The sequence below is a fragment of the Olea europaea genome, chromosome 3 (assembly GCF_002742605.1).
Source record: "Olea europaea var. sylvestris chromosome 3, O_europaea_v1, whole genome shotgun sequence".
Classification (NCBI taxonomy): domain Eukaryota; kingdom Viridiplantae; phylum Streptophyta; class Magnoliopsida; order Lamiales; family Oleaceae; genus Olea; species Olea europaea.
Genome location: NC_036239.1, coordinates 20,169,281 through 20,189,578, shown reverse-complemented (window position 1 = coordinate 20,189,578; position 20,298 = coordinate 20,169,281). Strand labels below are relative to the sequence as shown.

Sequence of the window (20,298 nt, the reverse complement as noted above, 5' to 3'; positions counted from 1 at the left end):
CGCCTCCCGTCCACCCGAGGGGAGTTGATGAGGACACCAAGTTCAGACCGCCACTGACGCATTTCTACAGACGCCGGAAGAAACTTGCCCAACCACTCAGCTTATGGTTAGGAGATTGACGAGAGTCTACGGTGATATATCCACTCGACAGGGTCGAGTTTTCTCCCACCCCGGGAGAGTTGATGAGGACATCCTTATAGTTGGACTTTTATTATTGTTTCAGTATTTTAGTTGGACTTTTATTATTGTTTCAGTTGGACTTTTATTTAAGTTTACGTATTTTAATTAGGACTTAAATAATGGGCTTGGCCCTATATTTCTACGTTTTCATTATTTAAACCTATCATTGGTTTGTAATTCGGCAGTTGATGAATTTGATTGAATAATAAAGTGGCCGTAGCCGTTTTTTCCTCTCTGTCTTCCCTCTCGGCTCTCCCCTTCTCCTCCCCCTTTCTCCTTCTTTATTATTTATTATTCGTACTACACCAATTTGCATACCAGCCACTCTTAAATTAGATAACTAATTTCAGCTAGAAATATCGCCCCCTCCCTTCTCTCTTCATGTGTGTGTGTGATTAATCTAAGATCTTTTCAGGAACGAAATGTTCACTAATTCAATTACACTAAAGGCCTCGTTTATATGTGCATGTATACATGATCTCAATGTCATTAAGTCAACCAATCTTGCCCAGCAGCTCTATCAAAAAAGAGTAGAGAACCCCAAAATTTATTTTATGAGCACCTGGCTTTATTTTTATATCAATCCAAACACATTCAGCACACAAGGAAATGTAGCTTGCCTCATCATAGGCGACCATGAAAAAGTTCCTTTATCAAGACTGGAAAAAAAAGGCTATCTATAAATTCATTTGTAAGAACCGGTAAGTTTTAACATTTTCCACTGGAGACCTTGTGTCTATAGGACTACGTGAAAACTGGATGAATTTCAGCACAATGTAACCCATTAGCAAATTCAGATGTCAACCAACAAGCAATCAGTATTGACGGTAAATACAACATGAAGGCAGCAAAACCAACTTAAAAACTGATAGGTTATACAGTAACAAGAAGAAGAATATTCTCCGTGCAGTTTACAACTATTCCTGGTTCTTTTCTTCAAGGAAGTACACAATATGGGGATAAGTGCACATAACAGTTAACTTCTATCTTATTTCAACTGCACGAGTTAGAAGATCATGTCACTAAAATCAATAGAGAAAATATAAATGGAAGTAGAGGCAAACACAAACTCTCAATTACATTGCTATCCATTTTGACAGGCAATTTTCTCACGTTCTGAGAATCATTGCTTCTACTACTTAGCAGTATCTGGAACAACCTTTATTACCTGAATTCCACCTCATTTGACGCATAAATTTACTCCCAGGAAAAATTTAAAAAAAAAAAAAAAAAGAAGAAGAACCAGAAGCTAAAAGCACGTTTGGAAGTTGTTTAATGGCAATTTAAATTATAAATGGTAATAGTTGTGGATCCCACAAAATGTGGATAAAAAGAAGTTTGACTGGTTATAAACAACTTATAAATGGTACCCAAACAAGGGCTAACTTTGATAAATAATTATAAAAAAACTCATTCTATCTATATGGTTTTGAATATAGTCCCTCTTCCCCCAAGGCTCTCGTAAACATTCCACACGTGCTGGAATTTCACGAAAATAGGAAGGCCTATATGTGAGAATGTGTATAGGTGGTGTAGCAAAAGAGGAATGAAGTCAGTAGTTTGTTATACATAAAGCGCAAAAGAATCTTCTATGAAATTTGATTTTTCTTACAGCAGGAAACTGAAGCTGCTAGTAATGGTGCTTATTGCTCAACACACCTTTGAGCTTATCCATAATTGCTTGTATGCAGAGAAAATTTATTCGAAAATTGATTAGTCCAACAACTGGGGAACCATCTCTATTTTCATTACAATTACATCAAGTGCTCCTAATCCTCAGCACACGAGCAATAAACGCAGGACAACAAGCATTAGAAACCCCAAGAAAACAGTCCTATCTATTTCCATATACACCCCGGAACAATATGCAAACTTTTAATGAATCCTCACAGGCATAATGCAAGAAGCCAATGTTTTGTTTGAAAGCAGTGTTTAATTGACATGTTGTGATATAACATATGGAAAGAAACATAAAAAGGAAATCATGGCAATACATCAGTCTCAAGTATAATTTGATGATGCAGCCATGAGCCATGTTTAGGAAACAAGCACCAATTAATAACCCACTTGCCAATGCATACTTACCTCCCGATCTGTTAATAAACAAGATAATACTGAAGGCTAGTTATCACTTATGCTAGACCCGGACGCTGTGAAAATGACTGCATAACTAAGATCTTGATTTGTTATAAAGGTAATTGTTGCCCTCAAATAGCAAACAAAACCTTAGGAACAAACCAATGACACCAGTGAAATGTCATCATACAGATTTCATATTCAAGCCATACTTTGCTTACTAACAGAAGCAAAATAGTCTACCAGTGCTTCAGTGAGGATGACCGATTGGCAGAGAATTAGAGAATCTTATCACTGGACATGCTCAACATCTTGCACAGTGCTTCAGTGAGGATGACCAATTGGCAGAGGCGTGTTGGCACTTGTGTTGTATCTTAACTTTCTCTCAATAGCTTTATATGTTTTGTATCTTAACTTTCTTAATGGACTCTTCTATTCTACTTTTTCTTTAACGCCTAGAATGGTGTATCAGAAACACCCAAACTGCAAAGGCAAACAATTTCAGTTCACCGCAGGATTAGGCTTAGAGCACGAAAGTAGGACTACAGAGTACAGGTGCTTGAGCTTAAGTATGGAAAAGATGAAATAAATGAATCCGCCGTAAAACTCCAAAGCCCACTCTGCTGTCATGAAATCTCTTGTATTGCCTCTCTACGGACTAAAGACCTAGATCTAGATTGAATTTAGCAGTTACTACAAATTATTTCTATCCTGTTTAACAGATTCCCAATTTAATAGTCATACTCATCTATAGAAAGTAATCAGAATGTTTTAGAAGGTGATTACACCATCATAGAGGTAAAATTCTAATACAAACAACGAATTGAACTAAATCAAACAATGCGTTGGGGCTATAGAGCTTACGAAGCTTGTTCACACTTTCTCCACTTTCAACGCGCTCAAGCAACATCAACTCTATGCCAGTATAAATTATATGCATTCCTAAATAGGGTTAAGGGTTTAAGGCTAAATGATAACATTTACAGATAGCTGGAAAAGCATATAAAACTTAACATGAATCATCAATAAAAAGCTCTCATCCAAATTGCAATATAGCAAAAGATGATTAAAAAAAAAGACTTAAACAAAAAGACTGAATGCACATAAATCTCAGCACTTCATTATCTTTGACAACAATAAAACCTTCATTTGAAAATGACCAAATCACAAAGAGAACAAAGACTTAATTCATTAAAAAACATACCTTCCAAATGACTTGCAAGAACGTGTTTTTCGGCTTCACTCTGTCTTCCAATTTCCCCTTCACTTCACCATATTCACAATCCATTTCCTTCAAACCTTTACGCACCTCTCCATCATTAACCAATCCCACCTCTTCACCAGCTGCACTTATAATTTTGCTCCCACTATTATATCCCAAATCCATCCAAAACACTAACCCAACAAAGAACAGATAAAATCCAACAAATCCAATCGCCTGCCACAAGAAAATCTCAGCACTCAAATAAACATAAAACAGAAACAAAGCAGCAGTCAAGTAAAACAGCACATCTCTTATGAATGGCGCTGGATCCACCGCGAATGGCGCGGCATAAATTGCAACAAAACCCACAACAAATGCAGACACAAAAGTCCCAGCTGAAAGAATTGCGCCAAAACCAGTTCTTGGTTGGCCCCCTCGAACAGCGGCCACAGATGCAAACACATCGGGGGCCCCATTTCCCAAAGCCAAAAGGGTAACAGCACCCACTGAAGGGGACAGTTTCAAATGGGTAGAAAGCTTAGTAACCACCACTGAGAACCGATCCTGTGCTGTTTTGACCAAGATATAGAATTGCAAGAGAAGAAGAAGAGTGAGAAATGAGATAGAGAAAAATAGGTTTTCTCTGAACAGGCAGAAATGGAAAGAGGAATAATTGAACAATCCATCAGAAGAAGTAAGATTGGAAAAAGAACAGACTAGGCTAGTGGAATTGCTCTTCAGAAGGTACCTGCGAGGAATTAGGGAAAATGTTGAAGGGTAGCCTGGAGATGGAAGAGGGATTAGGAGGAAGAAGAGGAGGGTCGTGAGAAGGATCAGTGGGATTAGAGTAGTTTTGAGGGTGGAGGAGGAGAAGATGAAGGCCATGCCATTCCAACTGGTGAAGTTAATTCCGCGTTAGATTTTGTTTTCGGGACAATTAATGTTAATATGTGTTTTGTGTCGGTGTTTGATTGTTTCTTAGAGGGTTCTTTTGCAGATCAACCTCTTATCCCTCCGCTTAAAATATACTCTATCCTTGGCCGTGCTTTTGAAGTGTTTATAAATAGTAAATTGTACGGAATATTATATGTAGATAAACAAAATTATTTAACATTAAAATGAGTCATGATTATCAACAAACGGTATTGAGTCCATATAACTATTAACTAGTCGATAATAAGAACAATTTTGCTATGCTGTCAGGGAGGGTTTGACACTATTCCTGACAGCATACTCACAATAGAGAGGAGTGAAAGGTTTTTTTGACCTTTTTTTATTCATATAGGTTTCACATAAATTCATTCTCATGCGAGTATATATCAACTAGAATGTCAATTTCTTTCTGACAAAGAGGTTTAATTCTAATAAGAATCACTTGCTATATTCCTCCACCTCTCTTCCATCTTCTCATCTTGTTAAACGACACATCACATCTCACACTTGTTCTAGACATGACCATAACAACGAGAAGTGGAGGGTCAGGTCTGATGTCTAAAACATCGTCGTAAAAGGTCGAAACAGATCAAGTTAAGAACGAGCCAATTCGTCCATAAATTGATTCATTTGATTGCTTCACCTTAAAAGTTGTTTTTTTCCCCCCCCTTAACATGACCATTTAAATCTTGACATATTACTCATATTTAAAAGATTAATCTCACCTCGTAGGTTGACTTAATGCCAAGCGCTTATACAATGTTTGGATTTCGATTGAAATTACTTAATTGAGTGTAAACTTAAAATTGTAACAAAATTAACTCGAGTAAAAACCACCATGCCTTAACGTACTTTATATTAAAATTATTTCACTGAACAATTTTTGCTTTTGTGCCCTGATAGCAATTTTCTGCTATAATTTCAGATTTGAAAGCGAGTTATTGATTTTAAATTATAGATTAATCTCATTCTTAAAATATACTGGAAAAAAAAATAGAATAAATAATTAAAATAGCGCGATGCAGGTGAATTTATAATTTTGCTACCTATCATGCAGCAAAATAGTTGGAAAATCATAGTTCAAAGCAGAAGAAAACATTTGTCTGATAAGTTCAAGTTCTAAAGGTAAATGAAAAATTTCTTTTGGATGGTCAATAATTAATTCATCCCTATTTCTTCTCTTTGCTTTCGTTCCAAGTGACTGTATCGTCAACGAAGGGAAGAATAAAGTTACATCAAATGTCATACCATTCTCATCTATATGTCTCCGGCAAGCGGAAACCAGTCATCGCTATTTTGTCAGCAAACATCTTGCCAGTCTTTGGCATGATGTGCCAATGCAACGTTAAGTTGAAGCCTTTACCCCGCAAGTTGCTTCCCTATAACGATGCAGAAAGGGGCGAGAAACAAAGGTGGATGAGAAAATCACTAAAATTAAACATGCAAAAGTGCTCCAAGACAGTCACTTACTTGGTCGATAAAACGATATTTGTTTGTCGTATGAATCCAAAATTTTGCATGTTCCTTGGTAGGTATAATACCATCCCACAAGGAAACCTGCCAAAATGCATTTGAACAATATAAGAGCGAGTGCACAGACAATTTTAGCTAATAAACTCACTCGATCGTTTTCACAATAATTCTTTCTTCATTACTGCAACGCCAAAAAAGGAACATGCCAAGCATATGAAAGAAGTGACATTTCAGGGCATTTTCACGGATCATGCGAGTGCACAGATGCATGTAGATGAGGGCTGCAATTTCAAGGCAATTCAAACATAATATCTGATCAAACTACCAATCTAGTACATACTTGTTTACGAAGCACAGAAGAAACTCTTATTTGATAGGGAGCCAGCATTGGCCCTTATATCTACACAAGTATAATCAGAATGTAAGATGAATTTAACCCCTGTTTGATTCCCATTTTTGGGATAAAATGCTTTATGAAATAGTGATTTTTTGGAGAATGTGCGGTTAAAAAGTAAGGAAAAGTTTTTGAAATACGTGAATAATTATTTTATAGAAGAACGTGTGTTTGAAAATGAATTTTAAAAAAAATGAATTCTTGAAAAGATGGGGCTCAAACAAGGGCTAATATGTAACAATTTTTTTCACTTGAACACGTTGAATATTATATTGAGGTGGCCTGGATCGTGAAAGAATTCCATAAAAACATACAATCAGGTGCAATCACACTTTTATTTATGGGGTTCAGCAGCTTTCATATCCATTCTCTAAAGATTTGGTGCCAACCAAAATTTCTAATTGAGTGAAAACCTTAAACATCTTTAAAAGGAGAGTATTGTGAAGAGAACAACGCTCCTAATCCAGCACTAATTGTTTTTCTCCTGCATTTACTACTTCTGCACTTCCTTCTCTTTATTAGGCTGTACCGGCGTGTCTAACCAAAAATACAACATAGACGTGCAAATAGGTGAATATTTTCGGAAATCCCAAAATTATGGGGGATCAATTTGTTACACGAATCATCCTTTATTTATCACTCAAGATTCAATAACTTATAAGACAATAACTACTTAGAGCAACAACAACCAACTAAACATGTAGATCTAGTGGTCATATTATACAATTCCATGAAATTACTTGGGTAGATTCACCATAAAAGGAAAAAGCATCCATTGGTTTGATTTCACCAGCAATTTGCTTAATGATTACACCATGGACAGAAACATATCATAAAAGGCAGAGAGAATGCACAAGGACAAGTTTGTGAACATCAAATCTATAATCACATCCGCCTTGAAAAAAAAATTTGGAGGCTTATCCATAATGTAGAATAGATAACAGTAATGACAACCATAGATATATTAACATACACGATGCTTCCATATGCTATAAACACAGGCAGATTGATAACCACAAGCCATCGAATCGATTGCAACACAAAACATAAGTCCAGAAATTATAATGTGCATACCTGATTCAGCCCGTTCTTTGGGGTTTCATACTCAGCTGCTAAAAATACAAAAACCTGCAAATTCCAGATTTTTGTTATATCCAAATGAACTCAAAAAGCCCTATTTCTAAAGATGATGGGGCTAGAGTTACATATTAAGAAGTTAACTTTATTTAAATGACACCTCACCAAATCTGGAAAGAGCAGATTTACAAGAAGCTTTTTCCCTTAGTTTTTTGAGAAGAAAGTGGGGGCATCAGAAAGATAGATTTGTCGAACAGGAAAATGCAATCTTAAAAAAAGGAAAGTACATTAAGAAACTACTTATATGCTACTGAGGTGGGGCTTAGGTGAAAAGGCAAAGAAGTGACGATAAACCATCCATCTTTCCAGCAACAAAGGTTAATGTGCTTCAAACTTAAGCCACAAAAATCAGGTAACAAAGTGATAATATGTTCTTACCATAAAAAAGGAAAGTACATTAAAAACTATTTCTACGCAACTCAAGTTGTGGCTCAGGTAAAAAGGCAAAGAAATTGTTGACGAAGCAATCCATCTTTCCATCAACATAGGAAAATATGTTCCAATCTTAAGTCAAAACTTATCCGGTAAAGAATGATACTATAGTCTCATCTCGGTGAACCAATATTTATGAATATCAAACAGACAAGCTACAAAAAACCAAAATCAAAGCAACATCATCTCATGGGGCTTTTACACAAAACAAAAAGTACTCTTCCTCCAGACAAGTCATGCAAAAGTGAACATAATATTCCATAGATCACAAACCTGCTTTGTATTCCACGTGAACAAAGTTTGTAAGTTTGCCGATATATTCAGAGTCAAACTGACCTGCATGTACGGAAATGTACTGGTTAGACAACAAACAGTGTAGCTTCTAGTTTATATTTATCATCCCGGGAAACAAGAAGCTGACAGACTAGCAGCAGAAAGTTTCAAATTGCTAACTGCTCTATCTCATGGCAGTCATGTTGGTTGTGCTGTATAAATCCATCCATTTCATTTGGCTATTGGAGCATCGCATGAAAGTTTAAAGGCTAAAAGCTTGATCTAAATCCATAAGTTCAAGAACTTGATTTAACCCAGAATTACATCAACTTTTAATTACACTCAGGAGCAAGAACATAAGTAACAAAAAACAACTATTTTGATTTTGAAGGTAGAAATATAATAAAAATATGTAAACATGAAATACTTATTAGTTATCAACAATATTCAAATTTTCAAATGCAGAAGTCAGTAGACAGCAGACTTTATAGATTTTTTGTCATAATTGTTTTTCTTCTATGCGTAACAAAACAAATAAAATAACTAAAATAAAAGCTCAAAAGTGGTTGCGAAATATTGAACCTATTACATTCTGTTCTAACTTTCATTTTATTTACACTTTCAATAGGGTGCATAGATATATGAAACTCTCCATTCTTGATTAACTCAAGCAGTGATGGTACTAGAATCCTTAGTAAATCTCCCATAAAATGAGGGTAAACCATGGAAACTATGGGCTCCGGACCTCCAGTCAAGTCTCAACCCTTTTAGGATTAGTAGGAAATTCCTTCTAAGTTATAAGGGTATGAAAAATCCACCCAACGCAATTTAAACTAAATGCTCTTCCCCCGTCTTACTATAATAAAATCAAATTCACAATAAGTGATTACAAAAATATTACGCAAAAATACCCATAGAAAAAAAAAATCAGAATAACTCTAATACAAAAGGACAAAATGATAATTAAATTATAGATATATACACGACAGATAGGCAGAATTACCTCATCATCACCATCAGGTTTCTTCTGGAACCAATTAATATTCAACACCTAAATCGCGCCAACATTACATCAAATAAATACAAATTCTCCAACCAACAAACTTCTACAGAATTACAGATCTAGAAATTTATTCACCATAATATACAAAAATAAATAAATAAGAAAACTCTTGTGCATGTGCAGGCAGCAAAGTATACTTGAACTTCGGCGGTGGGAGAAGGCGAATTGAAGTTGTCGGAGAGAGAGGCCATGGCGCACATCAGCGCCAGAATTGTGACGGCGAAGGTCAGTAAAGCGTTGGCTCTGTACCCGAAAGAGTGCATTTTTTTTCTTCCTAATTCTCTTTTCCTCCCACTTTTGCCAAATAGCAATGGCAAATCGAATTGAATCGATCGATTGATCGGCAAGATGGTTGAATCAGAGAGGTTTAATGTTTTTTATTGGGAAAATAAGTTGGGAAGGCCACTTTAATGTACATTTTGTTCAACTAGCCTTTGACCAAATTTATAAAAATAAAAGGAGTTTTAATTATTTAAAAGTCTTAAAAGACTTCTTTACCCTTAACTTGTAAAACAAAAATGAAGAAAAAAATTGGAGTTTTTTCTAAATTTGTTGGAGCCATGACTTGAACCTTGGAATGCAATAAAATATTTTGACTCCACAACCATTATGGCAAATGATGGTCCTTTGTTTCCTATGAGCAAAATATATATATATTACATTTCAAAAAATTGTTTTATTCTCACTTCAAAAATAAAATTTAATTAAAATTAAAATTTAACAATAACCCATCAATTGAACCATTGACTCGGTGATTTTTTTTAGTTGATCATTGGGTTAGCTCTAATAACTATGTATTCATGTTCTATCACACACAACATTCTCTCCTTTAAATTCAAAAAATCTTCCTTTTCAAAATCATCTTCTCTTTAGAATTCAAACTCTTCTTTTTAAGTTTCAGGTCATCTCTTTTTCGTAATTGATCTCCAATGCAATCAAAGTTTTAACATTGTCCATAACTTAGCAAGTAGTCGAAAATAATTATTGAGTCATTTATTCATTAAACACATATTATGAAGCACGAAATTTTTTAAAATAAATTTATTGTTATATTTTGGAAAAAAAATGGACAAAAAAATATTTTTTAAATTATATCTTATTTAAAGTCCAATAATTAGATTTTAATAAAAAGCGATGCAGTATATCGATTTGTACTCATTTTAAAGTTTGTAATTAATAAGAACTATTCGACTCGAGAAAAAGTCGATTCGAATAAGCCAGCACGAAGATATTGCAGTTTGAAAAAATCGTAAACTATAACTTATCAACTTAATAAAAATGTGAAATGGAAATGAGCTGCTGATACTATTTTACTGATTTGCGTAAGACATTGAAATCGTTCCTGAAATGAAATATAAAACGACTTCGATATCATTTCAGCATCAAATACACTCTGCTTAATTGATTTGTATAACGACATTGAACTCGTTCCTGAAGTACTAAAAACGATGTATATGTCGTTCCGATATCGAATACATATTACTTCACTGTTTAACATGTTTAAGCGCACGTTATGAAATAAGTAAACAACGTTTATGTCGTTTTAATACAATTTTCGACGACAATGATATCGTTCCTATTCAATCGTAACTATAATGTCATACATATCGTTTCAGAAGTGATTACACTAGAATGTTATAACTACGATATTAAATGTAATTGAAATTTACATATAATTGATCGTGGACGATCGAATCGTCGTTTTTATAATTATCGTTTTAGTTAAAATTTAAATTAAAGCGATATCAATGTTATCAAAATTGTACTAAAACAATAATAGTATCGTTATGTATCAAACCCACAAAATAAGACAACGACATTCAAATCGTCATAGTACAAATTTAATGAGTTTGAAATCGTTCTAATTCAAATCACAATGATAATGACATAGATATCATTTATTTTCATATAAAACAATATTTATATCGTTCAAACTAAATATAAAGATTCGACCGTTTACAATCACCTGTTATGCTTCAACATACGTAGAACGATCGAAAAATATCATTAAGTGAATTGATAGAGCTCGAATGACTTAAAAAGAGTGAACGAAAATACTTTTTGTTTGAATAATTCGAAGGTGGTATATAATCATTAGAACAAAAATGTTCTCATAGTTTCTTTTGAGGGAGATCGAACCCACTTGATTATCTATTTTTATCATCCTACATATACCAGATGCACGACTGGTGGTCATGGATAGTCGAATCGTTATTTTTAGCATAAACGATATAATTGTTGTTTTATTTTAATTGAAACGATATATATGTAGTCTTAGTTATGAGTTAAGTTAAAATGATATCAACATCGTCAAACTTGTATTGAAACGATAATGATATCGTTAATTGTCAAAATCACAAATAAAGTAACAACATTCATATCGTTTTAGTACAAATTTGACGAGTTTGAAATCGTTCCAATTCAATTCACAAGTATAACGACGTAGATATCGTTTCTTCTCATATAAAACGATAATTATATCGTTCTAGCTAAAAATAATGATTCGACCGTCCACAACCATCCGTCATGCCTTCAACATACGTAGGACGATCGAAAAATGTTATCAAGTGGGTTGATACCACTCGAATGACTTAGAAAGAACAAACGAAGATACTTCTGTCAGAATAGTTCGAAGGTGATATACAATCATGAGAACAAAAATGTTCTCATAGTTTCTTTTAAGGGAGATCGAACCCACTTGATTACCTATTTTGATCATCCTACATATGTCAGATGCATGTTCGGTGGTCCTGGACGGTCGAATCATTATTTTTAGCAAAAACGATATATGTATCGTTTTATTTTAACTGAAACGATATGCGTGTAGTTTTAGTTATGATTTAAACTAAAACGATATCAACGTCGTCAAAATTGTATTGAAACGATATTGATATCGTTATGTATCAAAATCACAAATAAAGTAACGACATTCATATCGTTTTAGTACAAATTTGACGAGTTTGAAATCGTTCCAATTCAAATCACAAGTATAACGACGTAGATATCGTTTCTTTTCATATAAAACGATAATTATATCGTTCTGGATAAAAATAACGATTCGACCGTCCACAACCACCCGCCATACCTTTAGGATACGTAGGACGATCGAAAGAGGTCATCAAGTGGGTTGATACCACTCGAATGACTTGGAAACGAAAATAATTTCTGTCGGAATGGTTTGAAGATGGTATACAATCATGAGAACAAAAATGTTCTCATAATTTCTTTTAAAGGAGATCGAACCCACTTGATTACCTATTTTGATCATCCTACATATGTCAAATGCATGTTCGGTGGTCGTGGACGGTGGAATCATTATTTTTGGCAAAAACGATATAAGTATCGTTTTATTTTAACTGAAACGATATGCGTGTAATTTTAGTTATGATTTAAACTAAAACGATATCAACGTCGTCAAAATTGTATTGAAACGATATTGATATCGTTATGTATCAAAATCACAAATAAAGTAACGACATTCATATCGTTTTAGTACAAATTTGACGAGTTTGAAATCGTTTCAATTCAAATCACGAGTATAACGACGTAGATATCGTTTCTTTTCATATAAAACGATAATTATATCGTTCTGGATAAAAATAACTATTCGACCGTCCACAACCACCCATCATACCTTTAGGATACGTAGGACGATCGAAAGATGTCATCAAGTGGGTTGATACCACTCGAATGACTTGGAAAGAGCAAACGAAAATGCTTCCTGTCGTAATAGTTTGAAGATGGTATACAATCATGAGAACAAAAATGTTCTCATAGTTTCTTTTAAGGGAGATCAAACCCACTTGATTACCTATTATGATCATCCTACATATGTCAGATGCATGTTTGGTGGTCGTGGACGGTCGAATCATTATTTTTAGCAAAAATGATATAAGTGTCGTTTTATTTTAACTGAAACGATATGCGTGTAGTTTTAGTTATGATTTAAACTAAAACGATATCAACGTCGTCAAAATTGTGTTGAAACGATATTTATATCGTTATGTATCAAAATCACAAATAAAGTAACGACATTCATATCGTTTTAGTACAAATTTGACGAGTTAAGTAGTTAGCCATTGATGTATTGAACATGATACAATCCTTTAAGAGTATGATATATAACTCGAAGAGAAAATGAAGGGTAATGTGAAAGCACGTACCAAATAAAATTTGATTTCTCCATCTCTTTTTATTTGGTTTTAAGTGGCAAAGCTAATGGCTAGAGGAGTATTATTAGATATTGGTTGTATTTTAAAGTAAACTTCATATTTATCGAGTGTCCAAGAATTGCTTAAGTAAATTCATGAATGAAAGAGGGTGCATCTTAAAATCGGATGTGTACACTCAATCCGTTTAAGAATTACTCATCCTTTCAAACTTGGGTCGGGCATTTAATTATAAAAGGTAAAAACTCAATTAGTATTAATTATTGTTATTATAACACATACTATGAAAATTTTACATACAAATTTCATTTTTTTTATATTTTTTATCAATATAACATCAATAATTAAATAGCTAGCTTTCTATATCAAATATGTCACAACATTGGCACAAACTTTCAACATTATATAGGAAGCCACGTCAAAATTCCTAAGTGCAATATGTTCTGACAGAGTGAGTCTTGATCTTATCAAAACAAAAACAATTAAGAACAAAGATTGTACAGTTAATAAGTACTTAATTGCTCCAAAAGGGATAGCAGAAATATTCACCCACAGGAACTTCCAATATAAAATGCATCTCCCTTAATATCACAGCAAAACTGTTCTTCACTGACAGAAAATTGGGGACATAAATTCCCATTAAAAGGAATAACCCAATATACATGTGATGCTATTATGAGATATTTCTCAAGACCACTTGGTTCAAATGCCACACTGATGGTCGCTAGGATTTGCCCATCGAATGCCAAATAAAAATGAGGAAATAATTAAATATAACAAAAAAGAAGATGTTGCAAGTTTTGATTACCCACTCAACCAAATGAGTTTTCAAGGGAATAATATGTAGATTTTGGAGTTCCATGAAGGAAAAGAAGATGAAGAGAAGGAAAGGAAAGGAGAATATTTGCATAGAGAGATCGACCTGTGGAAGGAATGGAAGTCAATATTGAATTAGGGCTAAATGGAAATTGAAAGGATAAAAGGAGATTTCAAGTAGGATTCAATGGAAATTGAAATGAGTATAAGGGCAATAATGACCTTTTGTATACAAGGTCATTTTAATCCTTTACAAATTATATTTTTCATATTTTATAACTTTAGGCCTTTTAACTAAGAAACATAGTTGTTGGTCTTTTCAAACTAATGTTCAGTTTGACTTGGCCTTTTAAATCAATTCCCCTTTTTTATTGTAATTATTTAGGGGTACTGAGGAGCAGACTGACAGGGTATGGGGATTTCGGGGATGACGACTTTCCTTTTGTGCGTTTTCTTATTGTCGTCATATTTTATTCTTTCTGATTTATGATTGGTTGGGGTGACCATTCAGGTAGTACCCGTTAACTTATAGGGCCTGGCCACGGCCAACCCCTTCTAGCCCCGTTAAAATTAAATTTTGGGAGAAAATTATTTTTTCAATAGTAATTTTTATGAAAAATGTGTAATTTAAAAATAAGAAAAAATTTTGAATTTACGTATAATATTATTTTATTAAAAATATGTTGTTAAAAATAAAAAATAAAAAAAAATATATGTTTACAAAAGTAGAGCCCAAATGAAGGCTAATCTTACGTCTCATGAAATGGAATAATTCTCTCAAATCAAATACCCAATTTTTATTTTTAAAAAAAAAATACTCGAATTATACTCCCCTTTCAATCTTGTTATAACTTACCCTAATTAAAAAGAAAAAAAAAACACTATTTTACCATATTTACCCTATTCACATTTCATTTTCCTCTCTTTAGACGATGCATAGTTTTTCTTGATGTGATCTCTCCTCTATAGTTTGAAACCTAGCCCCTATTTGGCCTGCATTAATTTTCATTTTATTTTATTTCATTTCATTTTTTTTCTCTCCTATTTTCAACCACACAATCTTTCATAAAATAATATTACATATAAATCGAAAATTTTTCCTTCTTTTTCAACCACACATTTCAAAAATATTATTCCACTCATTTTCATTTTCACAAAATGGAGGCCAAACATGGGCCAATGTCATAATTGTCATCATCACAACTATTGTCAATGCCACATACTACCACGTAATCACCATCGACACCTTGATTCCCGCAAAGGCTTGAAATTCAACAATCTATAATAGTGTGTTTGATTACATTTATTTTACTTGGAAAATATCAATTTTTCACCCAAATTTCTACTTGAAGTGTTTGATTGCTATTTTTTTCCATGAAAAATATTTTCCAACTTTTGAAAATATGCCTAATTTTCCTTGTTTTTAAGGAAAATATTTTCCTTAGATAAAGGTGATTTTTATTTTCTACAAAAGATGGAAAACATTTTCTTTTCTAAATGATATTTCCCATTTCAATCAAACGCACTCTAACAGAAATTACGTGTAATGAATGATATGGGCCCATATGCTATTTCAACAAAGATTCTTTTTCTTTGAACAAGACCACAAATTGATTTAATGAGGTAATTTTATTTTTGATTTCTTTTATTTATCAATGCTTTGATTCCAATCGATGCAAGGTGATCTTGGTAGTTATTGTGGCATGGAGATGGTGATGATTGCACGCTATTGTTAAACATGATTATGGAATGCGATGGTCGATTTGGTGCGATGATGGTCAATTTTGGATGGATATGTATAGCCGAGTGATAACATATTGTATTCTCCCCATCTCACCTATCTTCTACATTGGTAACATGCTATGTGTTGATAAAATAATGACAAGGAGTGGTGGTAAAGAGGTTGGCGATGTTTTGGGGTCGCCATTCGTTTATAAGTGTCAGGGTTCTGATTTGGGGGGATTAATTTAACTTAATAATTATTATGAAAAGAGTATTCAATAGAAAATGATTTGGGGATATATGCATGGGGATAAAGTGTGAAGGGGATGATGGTCTTTGTAAGCGAGGCTAGGTGATGCTGATTGTCATCTCTATGAATAATTGGAATCATTTTGATAGGGAAGAAAAGTGAAAGATGGTTGAGATCGGAGAAAGTCTAATCCAATTGGTGGTGGTAGAATGCTACGACAATGATGGAACACGGCAAGAAGGTATTAAAATTTAGGATGGATTAGCAACACAATGCATAATCTTACCCCAAGCAGCAACACAGTTACAATACAAATCATGAAATAACGAACATATCTGTTAGTCTACATACCAAAAAAAATAAATAACATAAAAACGTATATATTTCTTTACAAAAAAATAATATTTTAATGTTATTTCACAACACAATAACACACAATTAGCTTAACATATAATTTGTAAAAAATGTTGGTTTTCAATGAAAAAAAGAAATACTGATTTTAAATGAAAATGAAGTCATTGTATTTTTTAATAAAAAAGAGGTATTTTAAAAGTTTTTTTTGGACAAAGTAAGGTTTTTGTGAAATTATCCTTTATAAAAATAATGGGTTTAATTAGACCGGTTTATAGGGCCTTTATTATAACAAGACATCGAGGCTACAATCACAAGCTTTATACCTGCCAGTGGACTAGTCATGCCGGCCTTTGGCCCTCTAAATATGGGGCTCAGAAATGAGCTTGGACAAATCAAACCCATAGGTGTATGGGCAGTCCGGACCTATTGCCATCTATAATATAATAAGGGAAAATTTCATAAATAAGATATTAAGGCATATTTCAAAAATAATAAAATAAGTTTCAAATTTTAAAAACCATATTTTTATTAAAAATTATTTATAATTTAATTAATTAATTTAGAAATTAAATCTATTTAAGTCACTGATTTATATAATTTGATCACAAATTAACGATTTAATTCGTCACTTATTATTTTTTTTATCACAAATCAGAAATTTTAAGTCACAAATTATTTTACGATCACAATTCAAAAAATTTATAGGTCACATTTTGTTCATCGATCACAAATCGAAAAATTTATAAGTTACGATTTATTTATTGATCACAAATCACAAATATTACAAATCATAACTTATTATACAGTCGCAAATTATCGATTATAGATTAACAATTTATTAGGTCACGCCTTATTTTTCGATCACAATTTATCTTTTTCATTGATCACATATTAACCAATTTAATGATCACAATCAACCAAATAATTTGTGACCACTACCAACACTTAAGATTCACAGTTACAATTTTCAGGTCACGTATCCAATTGTGATTGACACACTTTCAGGTCACGTATTTAATTGTGAGTCACAAATCAACCCAATCACCATGACCACCACAACCACTATCACGACCAATTGTGACTTCCAAATTGTGAGTTACAATTGGGAATCACAATCACAATTTTTAGGTCACATCCAATTTCGAGTCACAATTGGGAGTCATAGTCACAATTTTCAGCATAGCCAACATCTTTGCCACCGCAGCCAGCACCACCTCCTCTACTGCCAACGAAACCCACTCCGCCGTCAAATCTAACAAAATGAACAAACCGCAACAGCCCAAAATCATCGCCCTACCACCATGACCACGACCAACATCATCATCAATTCTCTGAATGCCAACAACACCACCACCTCACTGCCGTCACCACCACGACCTGCAACTACCAACATCTCACCCTTACCACCGCCATGACCCCCACCGTCGGCCACCACTCCAAACACTACTGTACCTGAGTACCCAGTAGATCCACCATCACACCACCACCCACCGTCACCGTCTCACACAAAACCACCGCAACCTCAGGCCGCCGCCGGCGCGCACACACCGCCCCAGCCACCATAGATCCACCACAAATCGCGATGGGCAATTCCTCCGATTGTAAGATCTCCTCAAATCGCTACCAGTTCGTCGACACTGCAACGGAGTAGCTCCTCCATGGTCGGCGACGCTGCAACGAAGCAACTCTTTATTGTCGGTTCTCCATCACCAGTCGTCGGGCAGTTGAGAGAGAGAGAGACGTGAGAGACAGAATTGGGGGTAGGGGGAAATGAAAACGGAGAATAATTAGGATTTTGAGAATAAATAGAGTTTGAAATTATTATTTATTAGGTTAAATTTTAAATATATTAATTAAATAAAAAAAATTTTGATTTGTGAAATATTAAACATTACATCTTATTTATGAAATTGAGATTTTTAATCTATTAGAACTTGTAATTTCCACATATAATAATTCTGAAAAATGTAAAATTTACAATGGTCATCAACCTTTGATCTCTTCTGCACTATTAGACCAACATTTTTCCTGACATTTTAACACAAATAATTCTTTTTTTGTTTTTGTTTTGCACATTTCATCGCTACTCAAAATCTCTGTCCATCTCCACCGCCACTGTCACCAGATATTCTAGTAGACTATGATTGAAATGTAAATGCTCAACGAAGAAAAGATGGAAAATAGATCTGGTTTTCAGCAAGAAAATATGGTAATAAAACTGTACAACTCAATATTACATAAAAAGGAAAAACCCGTGTCTCAAATTGCGTCAACCATATGTTGTGCCCTGAAAATAGCACATAAAAACATAGACCATATCACGTATAAGCGTAGACCAAACTGAGCAACCTGCGAAACTGGTCATGAAAGAGTACTAGAATTCTAATTATAGCAATGTTCAATTCAATTGACATCATCAATGCCCAATTAGACACGTGTTATTAAATGATGATGATACAAATCTTGGGAAAGTCTAGCTTTTGAAGTTGAAGAATCCAAATCCATATAACTCACATTGAAAGCTCATATTTTCAATGTTAGATTCAAGTCTCATACTTTGCAATAGGAACCGTCATAATCCACCACTCTCTGCGATCTTGTGCTTACGCCAGACTGACTTTGCATTAGCCCATGATTAGTCTCAAATGAACACTGCTACGTCGACGTCACCATCTGCGCCGCTTGATTATAACTGGGAAACGTGATGCCCGCTCTAATACCATTGATATAGATTTTGGGAGAGCCATAACTTAAAAGCAAATTGTTGAAGCTGAAGAGCTCAAACCTATATAATTCACACACAAGAAAGCTCATACTTTTGATGTGGGATTCAAGTCCCATACCTTGCAAGGGGATCCATGGTAGAAGATCATCGAGGCAAAAATAGTCTAGAAATGTTTCAAATCATTCAAGAACCGGGTAATGCTAATGATAAATAGACGTCAAGACAATAAGAAGAGCTGTCACAATAGCAATAAGAAATGTGACAGCGAATACTACTCCTGCATGTTCCTTAATCCCACAAGGTACCTCCCATACGACGGGATTGGATTCGTAATTGACACTATCGTCAGTTAGCATAAATAAACAGTTCCTGTTGAATGACTTTCCTTCAGAGCTACAACGCAGGAATAAATCAGGTGGCCCAAATTTGACTTTTGAAAAGCCATATCCTAGTGGCTGCAAAGCAAAAAGGACAAAAAGAAAAGGAATGAACAAATAGATTCAGAATTCTAAAAGTAAGAAAATGACTATAAACCGCAACAGGTATATAGTAAAAATTATAGCTTATATGGTTTTGCCCCCGACAAAAGACTCTGTAAACAACTAACAGCATATCATGAATGTAGTGGAAGCCCAATGTTGAATTCTAGTTCATCCTTGCCCCCTGATGACATGTTATAACTCATGTCCAAGAGAATTTCAACAACTGATTAATTTGATTGAAATGAAGGCAATTCTAAATTTGTGTCACCAAGAACAGCTACAACGGTGAAAACTGCAATAGATGAGGGAAACAGATTAAACCTCAATGATGAACCACCAAATTCATTTAGAGTCTGTGATAGTCATTACTTATTACTTGCACGCTGGACAAGATGCTGCAGCTCAAAGGGATCTGCAAAGACTCCAGATGGCAGTCTTTCAACTATTATAACTTGACAAGATGAGTGGACACAGACATTTTACATTAGGGAGTCACAATCAATTTTTTAGAAAAAAGCGACAAATTTTTTTTATTACTTTATATGGGATATAAACTGTTCTACTATATTTTCATCTTGATTATTTTTACATCTAAAATATATATATATATATATA

General features: G+C 34.0%; 2 protein-coding genes and 1 pseudogene across 2 annotated transcripts; all 3 read right to left on the bottom strand.

Annotated features, from left to right (window-relative positions):
* Positions 1-3,222: 3,222 nt before the first annotated feature.
* Positions 3,223-4,345, bottom strand: LOC111379684 (cation/calcium exchanger 5-like). The gene is made up of 2 exons (XM_023003112.1): positions 3,461-4,345; positions 3,223-3,246 (listed from the first exon to the last, which is right to left on the bottom strand). The coding sequence occupies exons 1-2, from the start codon at positions 4,343-4,345 to the stop codon at positions 3,223-3,225; spliced, it is 909 nt and encodes a 302-aa protein (XP_022858880.1).
* A 1,074-nt stretch (positions 4,346-5,419) lies between these two features.
* Positions 5,420-14,627, bottom strand: LOC111389302 (signal peptidase complex subunit 3B). Its single transcript, XM_023014225.1, has 7 exons — positions 14,525-14,627; positions 9,303-9,548; positions 9,106-9,153; positions 8,103-8,165; positions 7,335-7,388; positions 5,864-5,950; positions 5,420-5,772 (listed from the first exon to the last, which is right to left on the bottom strand). The coding sequence occupies exons 2-7, from the start codon at positions 9,426-9,428 to the stop codon at positions 5,647-5,649; spliced, it is 504 nt and encodes a 167-aa protein (XP_022869993.1). The 5' UTR covers positions 9,429-9,548; positions 14,525-14,627; the 3' UTR covers positions 5,420-5,646.
* A 5,036-nt stretch (positions 14,628-19,663) lies between these two features.
* The window catches only part of LOC111379675, a 3,803-nt pseudogene continuing 3,168 nt past the window's right edge, over positions 19,664-20,298 (bottom strand).

Bases quoted from the DNA above. Each gene is read 5' to 3' on its own strand.
- LOC111379684 (XM_023003112.1), bottom strand. From the start codon at position 4,345: ATGGCCTTCATCTTCTCCTCCTCCACCCTCAAAACTACTCTAATCCCA. The intron at 3,247-3,460 runs GTATGTTTTTTA...ATGCTTTTCCAG, and splicing joins TCTTGCAAGTCATTTGGAAG to CTATCTGTAAATGTTATCAT.
- LOC111389302 (XM_023014225.1), bottom strand. From the start codon at position 9,428: ATGCACTCTTTCGGGTACAGAGCCAACGCTTTACTGACCTTCGCCGTC. The intron at 9,154-9,302 runs GTATACTTTGCT...GGCGCGATTTAG, and splicing joins CTCCCACCGCCGAAGTTCAA to GTGTTGAATATTAATTGGTT. The intron at 8,166-9,105 runs GTAATTCTGCCT...CCGTACATGCAG, and splicing joins AACCTGATGGTGATGATGAG to GTCAGTTTGACTCTGAATAT.